Genomic DNA, 16,640 nt, shown 5'->3' on the forward strand with positions numbered 1-16,640 from the left:
CATGGGAGTTCGATGTTTACATTAGTTAATTCAAGGCAACAACTTTCCCGTGAAACTTCTAAATTATTTCATGTTGGGCAGTCCTCCCGCACAAGAGACTCAGTCTCCTCGGTCATAAACCGTTCCATTCACAACCGGGAATTTGATATTTTCTGCATTGTAGAACAGTTACTGAGCTCTCTATGAACCTTAATAAAATATGGTCGAATCATTCTGTTTGGCTGATAAAGAATGACTTCATTGCCACATTCACTAATTACTCAACCCATTTATGCTTTATTGCACCCTGCTTTGTGTCGATGAAATTAGCAAATATAAGTATCCCTGTTCACAGTGCTTGTTATCCTTTCAGTTTAGAGCCCAATATGTTTATTGTCTCTATTTGTACAGGTTCCTGAAAGGGAGTGCTGCTGAGGAAGCCTGTGCTGCCGTGGCTTCAGCTGTGGGTTCAAACCCCTTACTCATGACTGAGCTGCATCTGACTAAGCTCATACCAGAAGCCTTGGGAGTGACTCAACTGTGTGCTTTACTGGAGGATTCCCACTGTACAATGCAGAAACTGAGGTTAGTGGATGTTGTTACACTCTCTGTAAATAACAGAGCTGGGGTTAAGGTGGTATTATGGTGACACTATTAAATAATCAAGCATTGTTCTTCTCTGTATGACAATCCAAAGTGTAAAATACCAAATTTGGCAAAAGCTTATTCTGTTATCCTGTCATTGCTATCCTGTGTGAAAAACTAGTTAAGTCTTTTTTCTTGAAGTCATAAGATGTTTGTTTGTGAATTAAAAAAGTCGCTCTCCTTGTGGGATAATATCAGAATTTTTCCTGAGTAACAAATTCATCACTGTCTTCTTCTGAAGGTGTTATGATACTTATCACTGAATGCAATTAAAATGATTTAAAATGAGTTAACATGTAAGACTCAGTATCAAAGCTGTCATTGTAGCTATAGAAGTGGATAGGAGATGGGTTGTGCTATGCAATGGTGTGTCTGGCCTCATAGGCAGATAAGAGTGGGGGGGGGGAAACCGGTCAATTGCACTGGTGCAGTCTTTAAAAAAGAAAAACATTTCCAACTAAAGAATTACATTTACATCAGGTCAAAAATTTGACTGTCAGAGTCACAAAATTCTATTATGAATGGAAGTGTCATGTGATTCTTAACAGTAAACTGAGATGATGTGTTATTCCTCCTCCTTGCTACAGTCTGTCAGACCACAGTATTACACTTCTTAGCACTCTTCCTTTCCATCACACACACACACACGCACAAACACACGCACAAACACAGCCGTTAGGTTTTCTCTCACACACACAAATGCAACATATAATTCAGAGACAGACACATACTTGACATATTGTTTTAAAACAAAAAGCATTGACCTTTTCACACTCAGGTAGTGAACTTTGTACATTTATATTCTCCCCTTTCAGAAATATAGATGAGGTTTATTTGCATGTCTTACATGTCCGACATGCACAGGGGTTAAAACTCCTTCTCTCTTTGTCCTCATGTGTGTCCCTCATCTTATCTAATAGAGTCTTTCCTTCTTTCTCTCTACAGCCTGGGAGACTGCAGTATGACAGATGAAGGCTTCAGAGCTCTTGCATCAGCACTGAGATCAAACCCCTCACACATGAGAGAGCTGAGACTGAGTGGGAATAAAGCAGGAGACTCAGGAGTGAAGCATCTTTCATCTCTTCTGGAGGATCCCAACTGTAAACTGGAGAAACTAGAGTGAGTATCACAAGACCTGTTACCGAATTGCTATCAATTAATGTGATAGAGACAGTGAAATGTCATGCTTTTCACACATAAAGGGTCACTATTAATTCAGCAGTAAACACTTCTTATCACTCTCCTTTTCCATCTTTATTACACACACACATGCACACATACAAAGAAATACACTTATAAAACATACACACCAACACACAAACATACGTACATACAAATATATCATTTTTTTAATTAAATACACTTAAGTGAAAAGTATCCCCATTATTACAGACAGAGAAGCAGTATTTATTGCACATTTTTTCAAATCATGTAAAGTTTCAGACAAACATACACTTAAAGATTCTTCCTTTCCATGCTAACAGCTCACTGAAAGAAGCACACAAGGTCATACAAAACTTATATCAAGTGTATTATGGGACAAACTCTCAGATGAAAATATTTAGAGTATCAGAAAACCACAAGATCACAAACGGTTTCATGGAAAATCTGGATGTATATGTTTCAAAATATTTGGATGTATATGTTTCAAAATATTTGTATTCAGTTAATTAATAATGGAACCTTGGCCATTATTGCACCATGCATTCAGAACTGTGAACTGCATTTTGGGAGGTTAAACCACGTCAGTGTTTATTATTTTCAACCTTTAAAATGCTGTCATCCAATATACCTTACATAGAAAACTGCTGATCCCTTCAAATTGGCTACAATAATGGTCTCACTTTAAATGCACTGCAAATGCCTGGTTGTGTTGGCTTTGACTAAATTATGACTATATTATCACTGTAGACTCTCAGACTGCAGTATCAAAGAGGAGGGCTATGCTAGTCTGGCTTCAGCCTTGAGGTTAAGTCCCAATCATCTCAGAGAGCTGGATCTCAGAGGAAATGATCCAGGGGAATCAGGAGTCAAACTGCTTTTAGACCTAAAGGAGGACCCGCAGTGTGAACTGAAAAATCTCAGGTAAATGTTTATCAAGACTAAGAATATTACACAGCTGTTCTTTTTTTTTTTAAAGAGTTTTAGAGGCCTCACATGGACATACAAGGTGTAAAAAGCTGCCTTGGCAGAAGTTGTAATGTTTTTTGTTAATGTATGCACTAGTGACGATATTTTGTGTCAGGCAGCAGATATGTGTATTGTCTCTATTTGTACAGGTTCCTGAAAGGGAGTGCTGCTGAGGAAGCCTGTGCTGCTGTGGCTTCAGCTGTGGGTTCAAACCCCTTACTCATGACTGAGCTGGATCTGAGTAAGCTCATACCAGAAGCATTGGGAGTGACTCAGCTGTGTGCTTTACTGGAGGATTCCCACTGCACACTGCAGAAACTGAGGTTAGTGGATGCTGATACACTCCCTGTAATGAACAGAATAATCCTAAGTGTAAACTGCCAAATTTTGCAATAGCTTATTCTGTTTTCCTGTCATTGCTCTCCTGTGTGAAAAAACTAGTTAAGTCTTTTTTTATTCTTGAAGGCATAAGATGTTTGTATGTGAATTAAAACGTTTCTGTCATTGTGCAATCATAGCAGAATTTATTCCTAAATGACAAATTCATCACTGTCTTCTGAAGGTTATATGATCATCACTGAATGCGATTAAGATGATTTAAAATGAGATGACATGTAAGACTCAGTGTTAAAACTGTTATTGAAGCTATCAAAGGGCATAGGAGATGGGTTGGAGGGTACAATGGTGTGTTTGCACCTCACAGTCAGATCAGAGGGGGAACAAGTGTGTTTATTCTGTCATTGCACTGGTGCAGTCTTTAAAAAAAAAAAAAAACATTTCAAACAAAAAAGGAGCCTTTACATCGGGTCAGAAATTGTGACTGTCCTGTCACAAACTGCTGCATAAAGTGTTGATATAATATTCTTAACAGTTAACTGAGATGAGATGTTATTCCTCCTCTAAAATGAGTATCAAAATATCATCAGATACTATGATAGCGTTGAAAACCTCTGAAGTCCTACCAGTAAAGAGGAGAGTGCTAAGGACCAGTCATGTAGGAAGGCCATTCGTATTTGAATAATTACCAACATTTATTTAAATAATCATCAAGAAAGGGGTATTTACACCTTAAAATGTTAAAGATCCTAGCAATAGAGTATTCACCATCAATCACTTCAGTTAACTACAAATGTATTACTAGGATCTTAAGTGTAGCGCCCCCAGCCCATATATGTGGTACTGTCAGTGACGCCCTGAGTTCTTACTATCTTATATGAATTCAATAACGTAATGTGAATTATGCTGTGAATATTATACCTTTACTGACTGCAATTCACCTTCTTGTAACCTAGACTAAATTCACTGTAATAAACCACTTAGTACAAAATAATGCATAGAAACATGAATCTCCACCCTTAAGGTATAGTTTAGGTACTTGTATTGAAAATGAATTCAACAGGTATACAATAAAATAAAATAAAATAGATACCACTGAATATAAAAATAAAAGTAGAATGCACTGTCATGAATTTAAATCAGATACCTTATCAAATGATAGCAGTTATCCTGCTTGTTTAACCAAATTGAACTGGTTACCTATAACCTCATACAAATCATACACAAGCACAGATTACATCAAACATTTAACTTATGGGCCCATAAAGTGATAAACTAAGCCGGCATATATCTATTTGAAAAAACCCCAAACATGAATTGTTCCTGTTTCAGACCTGATGTTGTTGCTTGTGGGCGTTGTGGCCTTTAAAACGTAAATTGGCCTTTTCACGCAATGCGCAGCAAAACAAAACCAGCTGGTAACTCACGAACGTGATTAACTCCGGGCACAGAGGAAATCCGTGCACCGCCGTCAGTAGCCGCCGTCAGACTCACGCGCTGTCCGCTTGTGTGACTTCTCTCCTGCTTGGCGATCCCGTGTCTCCTCGCGCTGGCCGATAACAGTCCTCTCGTTCTGTTCACTCGTTCTGCATGTACACTATGAAACTGGTTATCAGGCCGACAACCATACGCATAATATACTAATGAGTAATGTATATTAGTTGCAGTCGACTACGTGACCTTCTCTGTCGCTTGTCCGAAGCTCAAGAGAACGTGTATCTCTCTTCCACCGGATTTTCCTACATCCGTGAACTCTCACCTTCGCCACTGATTGGCCAATATGTTATAACAGAAATGAAATATTTTACCCACTTCATTATATTTAAACATAAGAATAGTATAAATTACGATCCTTTGTTAAATGAACATTTTACCTTATCAGAAAATAAAGCAAAAAACAAATACATTGTCTGTCTGGTAAACAGACAGAAAAACCCAAAGGAAACTTAACCATGTATTTTCTACAGGGTTACATAAGCATTAAACATAAACCCACCTTATTTGGTGATTAAACACACTAAGCACAGTTTCATGTTGATTGCAATTATTCCAATAAAGAATTGTTTTATTTCTGGCCCTTAAGCCATAAATGTTTTCAACTCTTTGCTCCGCCCCTGGTAGTGAGAGTGACAGAGGGAGCATCCTGATTGGTCTCTCTTGGTGCTCATTTTTCTCTCAGGGCGGGCTTAACAGTCGACCTCTCTCTTTCTTTCATTACATTATTCTTTACAAAAGCATACTCTAAAATGATGAACATAACTGTAAATGTCTTGTTGATGTTTTCTTTTGCCTTGACTAAATGATATTATCACTTTAGACTGACAGACTGCAGTATCACAGAGGAGGGCTATGCTAGTCTGGCTTCAGCCCTGAGGTTAAATCCCAATCACCTCAGAGAGCTGGATCTCAGAGGAAATGATCCAGGGGAATCAGGAGTCAAACGACTTTTAGACCTAAAGGAGGATCCACAATGTAAACTGACAAATGTCTGGTAAGTATATTTTAAGAAGATTGGAAAGTTCTGTTTCAAAGATTTTCAAAGGTTTCACGTGGACATATTTTTATCAAGCTGTTGAAGTTTAAAACTGTGTTGGGGGCATTGCAACAACCATAGATGAATATTATATTTAAAGGGACCAGATGAGCTTACGTCCTGCAGAGAAAACTGAACCTGTAAGATTTAGAGCTTCTGCACTAGGTCAAGCTTAAATAGTCGTAACAAAAAGTGGGCAGCAATGCATGTTTTCATCTGAAATAAAAAGATGTGGCTGCTTATCTAGGTTTTTCTTAATTGCTGTAATTGGCTGACTTGTCAATCATTGTCATTAGCTGATAAAGAATGACTTCATTGCCACATTCACTATTTACTCAACCCATTTATGCTTGACTGCGCCCTGTTTTGTGTCTATTACATTTGTAAATATACAAATATACCACCTATTCTCACAGCACGGTTGCTGATGCATTAAGGCTAATCGCACTGCTTGTTGCCCTTTCAAATTAAGGCCCAATACGTTTATTGTCTCTATTTGTACAGGTTCCTGAAAGGGAGTACTGCTGAGGAAGCCTGTGCTGCTGTGGCTTCAGCTGTGGGTTCAAACCCCTTACTCATGACTGAGCTGGATCTGAGTAGGCTCATACCAGTAGTCTTGGGAGTGACTCAGCTGTGTGCTTTACTGGAGGATTCCCACTGCAGACTACAGAGACTGAGGTTAGTGGATGTTGTTACACTCTCTGTAATTAACAGAGCTCGGGTTAAGGTGGTATTATGGTGACAATTAAATGTATTTCTTTAGCACAGCAGCTATCTCATTCATCAAGCACACACACTCAAGCTCACTCATGGCATCTCTGGCAACAGAACTCGTGAAACTGACGGGTCACCCCGAGGTACAAACAACATCACAGAAAACAAATTATCATTTACAGAACACGGCTGCAGCGCTGCCTAGCGGCGTGGCACATACACTACCTTACACTATATTAAATGATATATCAGATATAAACATTTAAACAAATAACATTTCTAATGTTCGTATTTTTCAAATTTCTTGCACGCACATAGTTGTCATTTAGCAACTGATACGTCATGCTAAAACACCTCTTGTTTTATTACTAATACATTATTAGATAATTAGGCGCACTTTACGCATCTCCTCCCATCTCTTTGTGACGAACACCCACTTTTCCTTATTCCCTCCCAGCAGCGGTAATCTGCGCTTTTACTCAAGTGCGTCGCATTTGTCCATGTCTTTACCCGCTATTTGCGCAGAAATTACGCCTGAAATGGGCGCCATCCTGTTAGTAAATGAGGCCCTCAGTGTCAAAGCTGTCATTGTAGCTATAGAAGGAGATAGGAGATGAGTTTGAGGGTACAATGGTGTGTTTGCACCTCAGCACCAGATCAGAGTGGGGACAAGTGTGTCAATTCTGTCATTGAACTGGTGCAGTCTTAAAAAAAAAAAAAAAGAAACCTACAAAAAATGTTTCAAACATAAAAGGAGCCTTTACATCGGCTAAAAAACTGTGACTGTTCTGTTACGAACTGCTGCATGACATTCTATCATGAATGGAAGTTTTTATATACTTTTGTCAGGGATTTCAGACGACACAAAGACTTAAGTTGGCAGAGTTTATTTGAAGCAGCCAGAACAGGGGCATAGGGGAATAAACAGGGGTACAGGGGCAGAGGGGAATAAACGGGGACAACACAAAAGTTGATCATAGGCAGAGGACCAGAATGACCACAAGGGAATGGGAAACAACGCTGAGAAGTTGTAATTAACAAAACACAACGTTCAGAAGTTTTTAAGTCCAAAAATACAACACTCAGAAGATAATGATTAAACAAAAGACAGTCCTGGAGTACACGCGAACTTGGGGACCAATCACTGTAACTGGGAAACACGGAAACTAGGGAACAAACGTGGAGAGTATACGTGACTTGGGAGTCGGAATCCGAAACAGGAAGAAACGCTGGGAGGAAGAATCTTCGGGAATTTAGTCCTTTTGAAATGTGGCCAGACAAGGAAATGAGGAGTTTATATAATGGGGTGACAGATGTCCGTGATTAGCATTCTGGTGATTGGGAATGATACGGATCTGGGTAAGTTGTAGTTGGAGCGGGCGTGCCACTGTGAGCAGGAGAGGGTTCAGTGCTAGCGCGATAACTATTCTTTACAGTAAACTGAGATGCAATGTTATTCCTCCTTCATGCTACAGCCTGACAGCCTGCAGCATTACAGAAGAGGGCTTCAGTTCTCTTGCATCAGCACTGAGATCAAACCCCTCACACATGATAGAGCTGTGGCTGAGTGGGAATAAAGCAGGAGACTCAGGAGTGAAGCATTTTTCTTCTCTTCTGGAGGATCCCAACTGTAAACTGGAAAAGCTACAGTGAGTATTACAAGACTAAATACTGAGTTGCTATCAGTTCATTAGACAATGACAGTGAACTGTCATGCTCTTCACATGTAAAGGGTCACTAAAGGGTCATGTTCCTCACATGTAAAGGGTTGCTACTCATATATGGCACTAAACATTTCTCATCACTCTCCTTTCCATCTTTATCATACATATTTACGTCAGGTCACTAATTCTGACTGTTCTGTCACAGACTGCTGCTGCTTTTAGTTTCATAATACACTACTACACCCGAGAAAATCCATACACAAAAGAAAGAACAAAATCTGTCGTCACAATTTTGAGAAATCTTGTTTGAAAAGTCTGGTCCATAGACCAAGACCATAAATACTAATATTTTGCAGCATATCTCGATTTTAAACCCTAATAAATGAACAATTTTTCATTGTACGTTTATAATACACTACCATACCTGAAAGATCAATACACAAAATCTATCAATGCATTTAAGAGAAATATTCCTTTAAAAATCCAGCCCGATATCATAGACTGATATTTTGCGCCCTCCCCTTGAAAGGAAAGCATAATGCACAGGCCTGTATTCCTATAAATTGTATTACTTAGCCTGTCAACAACATGGTGCTTTATTAAAAATAATAGTTTGATACTCTTGTCCAGGACCAGTCTTGTGTGGAGGCGATCCTTTATTTGAATAATTACCGACCTTTATTTGAATAATCATTAAGTAAGGTGTGTTTAAACTAGGGCTGTCAGCGTTAACGCGTTAATCTATGCGATTAATGCGGCCGCGATTAACGCGATAACATATTTTAACGCAATTAACGCAACTTAAAGAAAAAAAAAATTATTATTTATTTATTCATTTTTTTTTTTTTAAATGCCTTTATTTGGATAGGACATGAAGTTATGACAGGAAGCGAGGCGGAGAAGAGGTGGGGAGAGGATTGGGAATTACATCAGGCCAGACTTGGCCTACCATTTTATGGGAGCGATGAGGGACAGGTGGGGCTTGAATAGCCCCCCTTGTTCAAAGTGGGGAAAGACAGAAAAAGTTTGAGAACCACTGTGGTAGTTGAAGATGGAGAGAGCTGAGGGATTGTTGGGCGGAAAGTCTCTGTTTAAGAGCCAAAATGACGGAACAATCGACAAAACTAAAGTTGTATGTAGCATTTGTCAAGCTGAATTTAGCCATCACAGAAGCAGCTCGTCTTGAAGTTATCACCTTAATGCAAAGCACCTGACAGAAAGCAGTCCCAGGTTAGATGATCGCCAACCCACACTCCATGACTTCTCTAGGAAAATAACTAGACGAGTCCGTGAAAAGGTTGCCATTTGGGTTGCCGGTGACTGTCGGCCCATCAACATAGTTGAGGACAGTGGGCTGATTGAGGTGATTCGAATTGCTTCAGGGGAAATTCTTACGATTTACCGTCAAGGGGCACCATTGTGTTTTTAAAAAAAAACTACAATTAAACAACAGTGTCTAAAATACACGCTGTATGAAGTGATTACTCGTTAATTTATAAGATTTAGTCTTAAGAAGAAAAAAACTTTTAATCGCGATTAATCGCGATTAATTAATTTAATTTCAAAATGTGCGATTAATTCGTTAATTTTTTTAATCTATTGACAGCCCTAGTTTAAACCTTAAAATGTTTAAGATCCTAGCAATACAGTAGTCACCATAATTCACTTCAGTTAAATACAATTTTATTACTAGGATCCTAAACATTAAACGTAAACACACCTTATTTGGTGATTAAACACACCAAGCACAGCTTCATATTGACGGTAATTATTCCAATAAAGAATTATTTCATTTCTGGGCTTAAGCCATAAATGTTTTCAAGTCCTTGCTCCGTCCTTGGTATTGAGAGTGACAGAGGGAGCATCCTGATTGGTCTCTCTTGGTGCTCCTTTTTCTCTCAGGGCGGGCTTTACAGTCGACCTCTCTCTTTCTTTCATTACATTATTCTTTATAAAAGCATACCCTAAAAGTATGAACATAACTGTAAATGTCTTGTCGTGTTTTCTTTTGCCTTGGCTAAACTATGACTATATTATCACTTTAGACTCTCAGACTGCAGTATCACAGAAGAGGGCTATGTTAGTCTGGCTTCAGCCTTGAAGTTAAATCCCAATCATCTCAGAGAGCTGGATCTCAGAGGAAATGATCCAGGAGAATCAGGAGTCCAACTGCTTTTAGACCTAAAGGAAAATCCACAATGTAAACTGAGAAATATCTGGTAAGTACATTCCAAGATTTCAAAGATTTTCAAAGGCTTCACATGGACATATTTTATCAAGCTGCTGAAGTTTTAAACTGGTTTAGGGGCATTGCAACGTCCATAGATGAATATTATATTTAAAGGGACCAGATGAGCTAATTTCCTGCAGAGAAAACTGAACCTGTAAGATTTTGAGCTGCTGCACCAGGATAAGCAGACCTATAGGTCAAATAGTCGTGACAAAAAAGTTGGCAGTGCTTCCTTTCCCCTGAAAAAGAAATGTGTGGCTTCTCAGCTACGTTTTTCCTATTTGCTGGAATTTTCTGACTTGACGGAAGGTTTTGAGAGTTTGCTTTGTGTCAGACAAGAGATAATGGGCCCTAATTTAATTGATGGGCAACATGGCTGGCAACATGTAAAGTCTGCCATGCATGAACTTAACCTGATTTTATAACTTGGCAAGATGTTTTGGCTAATTTTATTTCATGAGTCAGATTCTAAGTGCAAACATGGGTGGATCAGCACAATTCTGGGATGTGTCCGCGCACAAACATGGGAGTTTGATGTATAAATTAGTTAATTCAAGGCAACACCTTTCCCGTGAAACTTCTACATTTTTTGATGTTGGGCAGTCCTCCTGCACAAGAACCTCTGTCTCCTCGGTCAGAAACAAGTTCCGTTCACAACCAGGAATTTGATATTTTCTGCATTGTAGAACATTTACTGAGCTCTCTGTGAACCTTAATAAAATATGGTCGAACCATTCTAATTAGCTGATAAAGAATGACTTCATTGCCACACTCACTATTTACTCAACCCATTTATGCTTGACTGCACCCTGCTTTGTGTCGATGAAATTAGCAAATATAAGTATCCCTCCCCACCTATTCTCACTGTGTGGTTGCTGATGCATAAAGGCTGTTCACAGTGCTTGTTGTCCTATCAGTTTAGGGCCCAATATGTTTATTGTCTGTATTTGTGCAGGTTCCTGAAAGGGAGTGCTGCTGAGGAAGCCTGTGCTGCTGTGGCTTCAGCTGTGGGTTCAAACCCCTTACTCATGACTGAGCTGGATCTGAGTGAGTTCATACCAGAAACCTTGGGAGTGACTCAACTGTGTGCTTTACTGGAGGATTCCCACTGCACACTGCAGAAACTGAGGTTAGTGGATGTTGTTAAACTCTCTGTAATTAACAGAACTGGGGTTAAGGTGGTATTATGGTGACACTATTAAATAATCAAGCATAGTTCTTCTCTGTAGGACAATCCCAAGTGTAAACTGTCAAATTTGGCAACAGTTTATTCTTTTATCCTGCAATGCTATCTTGTGTGAAAAACTAGTTACGTCTATTTTTTTACTGGAGGCATGAGATGCATATGTGAATTAAAAAGCGGCTGTCGTTGCGCAATAATAGCAGAATTTGTTCCTAAATGACAAATGCATCACTGTCCTCTTCTGAAGCTGTTATGATATTCATCACTGAACACAGTTAAGATGATTTAAAATGAGATGACATGTAAGACTCAGTGTTAAAACTGTCATTGTAGCTATAGAAGGGGATAGGAGATGGGTTGTACGGTGCAATAGGGTTTTTGGCCTCACAGGCAGATAAATTACATTTATATCAGGTCACAAATTGTGACTGTTTAGTCACAGTCCACTACATCATATTTTATTATGAATGGAAGTGTCATATGATTCTTAACAGTAAACCAGGGCTCTCAAGTTGTGAAGACAGGCAAGAGTGACATATTCCCCACCAAGGCCACGCCCCCGGCCCGCCCCCATCCCTGAGCAGTATTCTGTCCATGTCATGGATGAATGTCTTATATATGCCATAGTCATAGAATTGGATGTATTAATTAGGAAAAATGGTATTCATGAACATTGTAGTCAACCTTATGCATTTAAATGTCCCTTGACCTCTTGCACACTCATCTCTGCAGTCACTGGCAAGTCAACGTTTTTGGCCTGATGCCCCTTACTGCCTATGTGCCTTGTCACATCCCGCACACCTGGATGGGCACAGGAGTTCTCTTGGCGGCAGATAGAGCACCAGTAATATGAGCTGGTGCTTCCTACAGTAATAAATGGCCATTTAGAGGTCCATTCACTATTAAAAGAGGTCTTGTAGGTGGCTGCTCCTGGGACTTTTCTCCCTTTTGTTCTAGCCATCTCCCCCACCGTCTCTTCCTCTTCCACCTGCACCGTCTCCTCCTCCTCCACCTACACTGTCTCTTCCTCCTCCACCTGTACTGTCTCTTCCTCTTCCACCTGCACCATCTCCTCCTCCTCCACCTGTACTGTCTCTTCCTCTTCCACCTGCACCATCTCCTCCTCCTCCACCTGCACTGTCTCTTCCTCTTCCACCTGCACCATCTCCTCCTCTTCCACCTGCACCGTCTCCTCCTCTTCCACCTGTACTGTCTCTTCCTCCTCCACCTGTACTGTCTCTTCCTCTTCCACCTGTACTGTCTCTTCCTCTTCCACCTGTACTGTCTCTTCCTCCTCCACCTGTACTGTCTCTTCCTCTTCCACCTGTACTGTCTCTTCCTCCTCCACCTGTACTGTCTCTTCCTCTTCCACCTGCACTGTCTCTTCCTCTTCCACCTGTACTGTCTCTTCCTCTTCCACCTGTACTGTCTCTTCCTCTTCCACCATCTCCTCCTCTAATGTGTTTACGACCTTCTCTGGGCTTAATCTGGCCTTTTTAGGGGGCTTTCCTCTTTGGGCGAAGGACAGGATCCTCATTTGTTTTTTACCTAACATCTTTGAAAGACAGATGCAATTATGCATCCATGGCCAGGATATTTATAACATGCTAGTATGCCTAATGAGCTTGCGATTCACAACTTCACCAGGCGTGAAGAAGCCTCGTAATCTGAATAGAATGTTCAAGCAAACACATTTACAAAAAATAATGCCCATAACATCATTGAATATTAAGGGCTGCCTAATATTCGTTCGAATTACAGGCTATATATATTTTTAATAGGCCTACTCGAATTTATTATAGCCTATTAACGAAGTTCGGGGTCAAAGCTATAGTGAAAAGGCAGGCTGTATCCTAAAACTGTGTTGGCCACAAACACTCATTAAAAACTAATGCTAATTATCTGGGATATATTCTCTAACTGCAGTCAAGTTGTCATTGCTTGTGTCAAACCATTGTGAATTTGTTGCAACATTAAAACAGGAGACGACTTACTCTTTGTAGAAGACTGATGCTCAGAGCTCCAGTGGTTTCCTCAGGTGAAAGTTTCTTTCGGAAGATCGATCGCGCGCAATTCCAGGATGCTTTATTTTCATTGGTTGCTGGATGAAATCTTACCCAGATACAAAATATAGGTTTTTTTCTGATTGGCTATTCTGTAGGCCATTTCTTTTTTTTGATTAGCTGATAAGTGGCAACTCACGGCAGAACTCCTGGGGAGTCGGGGAGACGTGTTTGATTCCTCCATGGTGAGGGCAGCGCGGCCAGGTCATGTTTGCACGCTGCGGCACATTAAATAGCCTAGAGTTTTTTTTCAGCGTGAGAAATACGATGTGTGGCGGGAGTGCGTGACTAAAGACCGAAATGAGTGACTGTCACGCTCAATGCGTGACACTTGAGAGCCCTGGTAAACTGAGATGATATGATATTCCTCCTCCTTGCTACAGCCTGTCAGACTGCAGTATTACACTTCTTAGCACTCTTCCCTTCCATCTGTATCACACACACTTGTAAATGTTCCTCTCAAAGACACAAATTTAACATATAATTTAAACACAGACATATACTTCACATATTTTTGAAACACAAAAAGCATTAAACTTTTCACACTCAGGTACTGAACTTTGTATATTTATATTCTCCCCTTTCAGAAATATAGATGAGCATTATCGTTATGTCTTACATGTCTGACATGAACAGAAAGCATTGGGTAATAACTGCTTCTCTATTTGTCCTCATGTGTGTCCCTCAGCTGATCTAACATAGTCTTTCCTTCTTTCTCTCTACAGCCTGGGAGACTGCAGAATGACAGTTGAAGGCTTCAGAGCTCTTGCATCAGCATTGAGATCAAACCCCGCACACATGAGAGAGCTGAAACTGGGTGGGAGTAAAGCAGGAGACTCAGGAGCGAAGCATCTTTCTTCTTTTCTGGAGGATCCCAACTGTAAACTGGAGAAACTAGAGTGAGTATCACAAGACCAAATAGTTGTTGATAGAGACAGTGAACTGTCATATTTTTCACATATAAAGGGTCACTATTAATTCAGCAGTTAACACTTCTTATCACTCTCCTTTTCCATCTTTATCACACACACACACGCAGACATACAAACAAATACACTTACAAACAATCACACCAACACACAAACATACGTATATACAAATATATATTTTTTTGATGAAATACACTTAAGTGAAAAGTATCCCCATTATTACAGACAGAGAAACAGTATTTATTACACACTTTATCAAATGATGTAAAGTTGCAGACCTACATAGACTTCAAGATTCTTCCTTTCCATGCTAACAGCTCACTGAAAGAAGTACACAAGGTCATACGAAACGTATATCTGTATTATCTGTGTATTTTGGGACAAACACTCAGATGAAAATGTATGTATATGTTTCCAAATAACTGTATTCAGTTAATTAATAATGGAACCTTGACCATTATTGCACCATGCATTCAGAACTGTGATCTGCATTTTGGGCAGTAATACCACCTCAATGTTTATTATTTTCAACCTTTCAAATGCTCTGTCATCCAATATACCTTACGTAGTAAACTGTTGATCCCTTCAATTTGGCTGCAATAATGGTCTCACTTTAAATGCACTGTAAATGCCTAGTTTTGTTTGCTTTGACTAAATTATGATTATTTTATCACTGTAGACTCTCAGACTGCAGTATCAAAGAGGAAGGCTATGCTAGTCTGGCTTCAGCCTTGAGGTTAAATCCCAATCATCTCAGAGAGCTGGATCTCAGAGGAAATTATCCAGGGGAATCAGGAGTCAAACTGCTTTTGGACCTAAAGGAGGACCCACAGTGTGAACTGAAAAATCTCAGGTAAATGTATATCAAGACCAAGAATATTACACAGCTGTTCTGTTTTTTCAAAGGCCTCACATGGACATATGAGGTGTAAAAGGCTGCCTTGGCAGAAGTTGTAATGTTTTTTTTATTTTAATTTTTTTTATTTAAGTACCAGTGATGACCTTTTGTGTCAGACATGTGTTCATTGTCTCTATTTGTACAGGTTCCTGAAAGGGACTGCCGCTGAGGAAGCCTGTGCTGCTGTGGCTTCAGCTCTGGGTTCAAACCCCTTACTCATGACTGAGCTGGATCTGAGTAGGTTCATACCAGAAGCCTTGGGAGTGACTCAGCTGTGTGCTTTACTGGAGGATTCCCACTGCACACTGCAGAAACTGAGGTTAGTGGATGTTGATACACTCCCTGTAATGAACAGAGTAATCCTAAGTGTAAACTGCCAAATTTGGCAATAGCTTATTCTGTTTTCCTGTCATTGCTATCCTGTGTGAAAAATTAGTTTAGTCTTTTTTTTTTCTTGAAGGCATAAGATGTTTTTATGTGAATTAAAAAGTCGTTGTCGTTGTGCAATAATAGCAGAATTTATTCCTGAATGACAAATAAATTCATCACTGTCCTCTTCTGAAGGTGCTATGAAATTAATTACTAAATGCAATCAAGATGATTTAAAATGAGTTGATATGTAAGACTCTGGGCCTCATTTACTAATATTTGCGAGCGCAGAGTAATCAGCACCTTTGCCAAACCGCATACAGCACACAATGGGCCTCATTCTCGAACGCAGTTAAGAAGAATTTAAGAGGAATTTAAGAGGAATTTAAGAGGAATTGGATTTAGGACAACATTTGGCATTCATGAAAGTTTTCTCATCTGGGATTTGCTCTGAACTTCAGAAAACTTTCCGAACTCGAAATAGCAGTCGTAACTCGGCCAGAGTTTTCTCAAATGCGATTCCTTAAAAAACCACAAGATGGCCCCGTGGGCCATCTTGTGGTTTTTTGAGGAATTGCATTTAAGAAAACTCTCCGTGTTAATGAATTTGTGAGAAATCGTTGGTGATTGCGTTCACATCAACTCTACAGATCCTCGGATTAAAGTATCATTAACAATTACGTTTCACATGTAGGCCTATAGTCATGATTCTACGAGGCACCGTGATGTCATAAAATAAATAAAAGGACTACACCGGAATGCTGCGCTCGTCTAGTGAGCGTCGTTTGGCACTGCCGTCTGTGCAAGTACGGCAATCCAGAATTTTCAAGTAGTTCCACGTTGGTGGAACGAACTGCCTAGCACTACCAGAGCAGGCGCGTCCCTCTCTACCTTTAAGAAGCTTTTGAAGACCCAACTCTTCAGAGAGCACCTCCCTTCCTAACTGGCACTTCGACTAGTGCTTAAC

At 39.8% G+C, this 16,640-nt stretch overlaps 2 protein-coding genes across 2 annotated transcripts in view; both read left to right on the forward strand.

Moving 5' to 3' along the window:
* LOC116224596 (ribonuclease inhibitor-like) overlaps window positions 1–16,640 on the forward strand; it is a 42,755-nt gene that overhangs the window by 11,831 nt on the left and 14,284 nt on the right. The gene's annotated exons all lie outside the window — the stretch shown is intronic.
* Window positions 9,604–15,985, forward strand: LOC122133711 (ribonuclease inhibitor-like). Its single transcript, XM_042710381.1, has 4 exons — window positions 9,604–10,220; window positions 11,187–11,360; window positions 14,203–14,376; window positions 15,086–15,985. The coding sequence occupies exons 2-4, from the start codon at window positions 11,260–11,262 to the stop codon at window positions 15,261–15,263; spliced, it is 453 nt and encodes a 150-aa protein (XP_042566315.1). The 5' UTR covers window positions 9,604–10,220; window positions 11,187–11,259; the 3' UTR covers window positions 15,264–15,985.

This window comes from Clupea harengus, chromosome 18 (genome assembly GCF_900700415.2).
Source record: "Clupea harengus chromosome 18, Ch_v2.0.2, whole genome shotgun sequence".
NCBI lineage: Eukaryota > Metazoa > Chordata > Actinopteri > Clupeiformes > Clupeidae > Clupea > Clupea harengus.

What these genes read in the sequence shown, in the direction of transcription:
- LOC122133711 (XM_042710381.1), top strand. Translation starts at nt 11,260, where the DNA reads ATGACTGAGCTGGATCTGAGTGAGTTCATACCAGAAACCTTGGGAGTG. An exon ending in TGCACACTGCAGAAACTGAG is followed by an intron (nt 11,361 to 14,202) that starts GTTAGTGGATGT and finishes TTCTCTCTACAG; the next exon opens with CCTGGGAGACTGCAGAATGA. An exon ending in TGTAAACTGGAGAAACTAGA is followed by an intron (nt 14,377 to 15,085) that starts GTGAGTATCACA and finishes TTATCACTGTAG; the next exon opens with ACTCTCAGACTGCAGTATCA.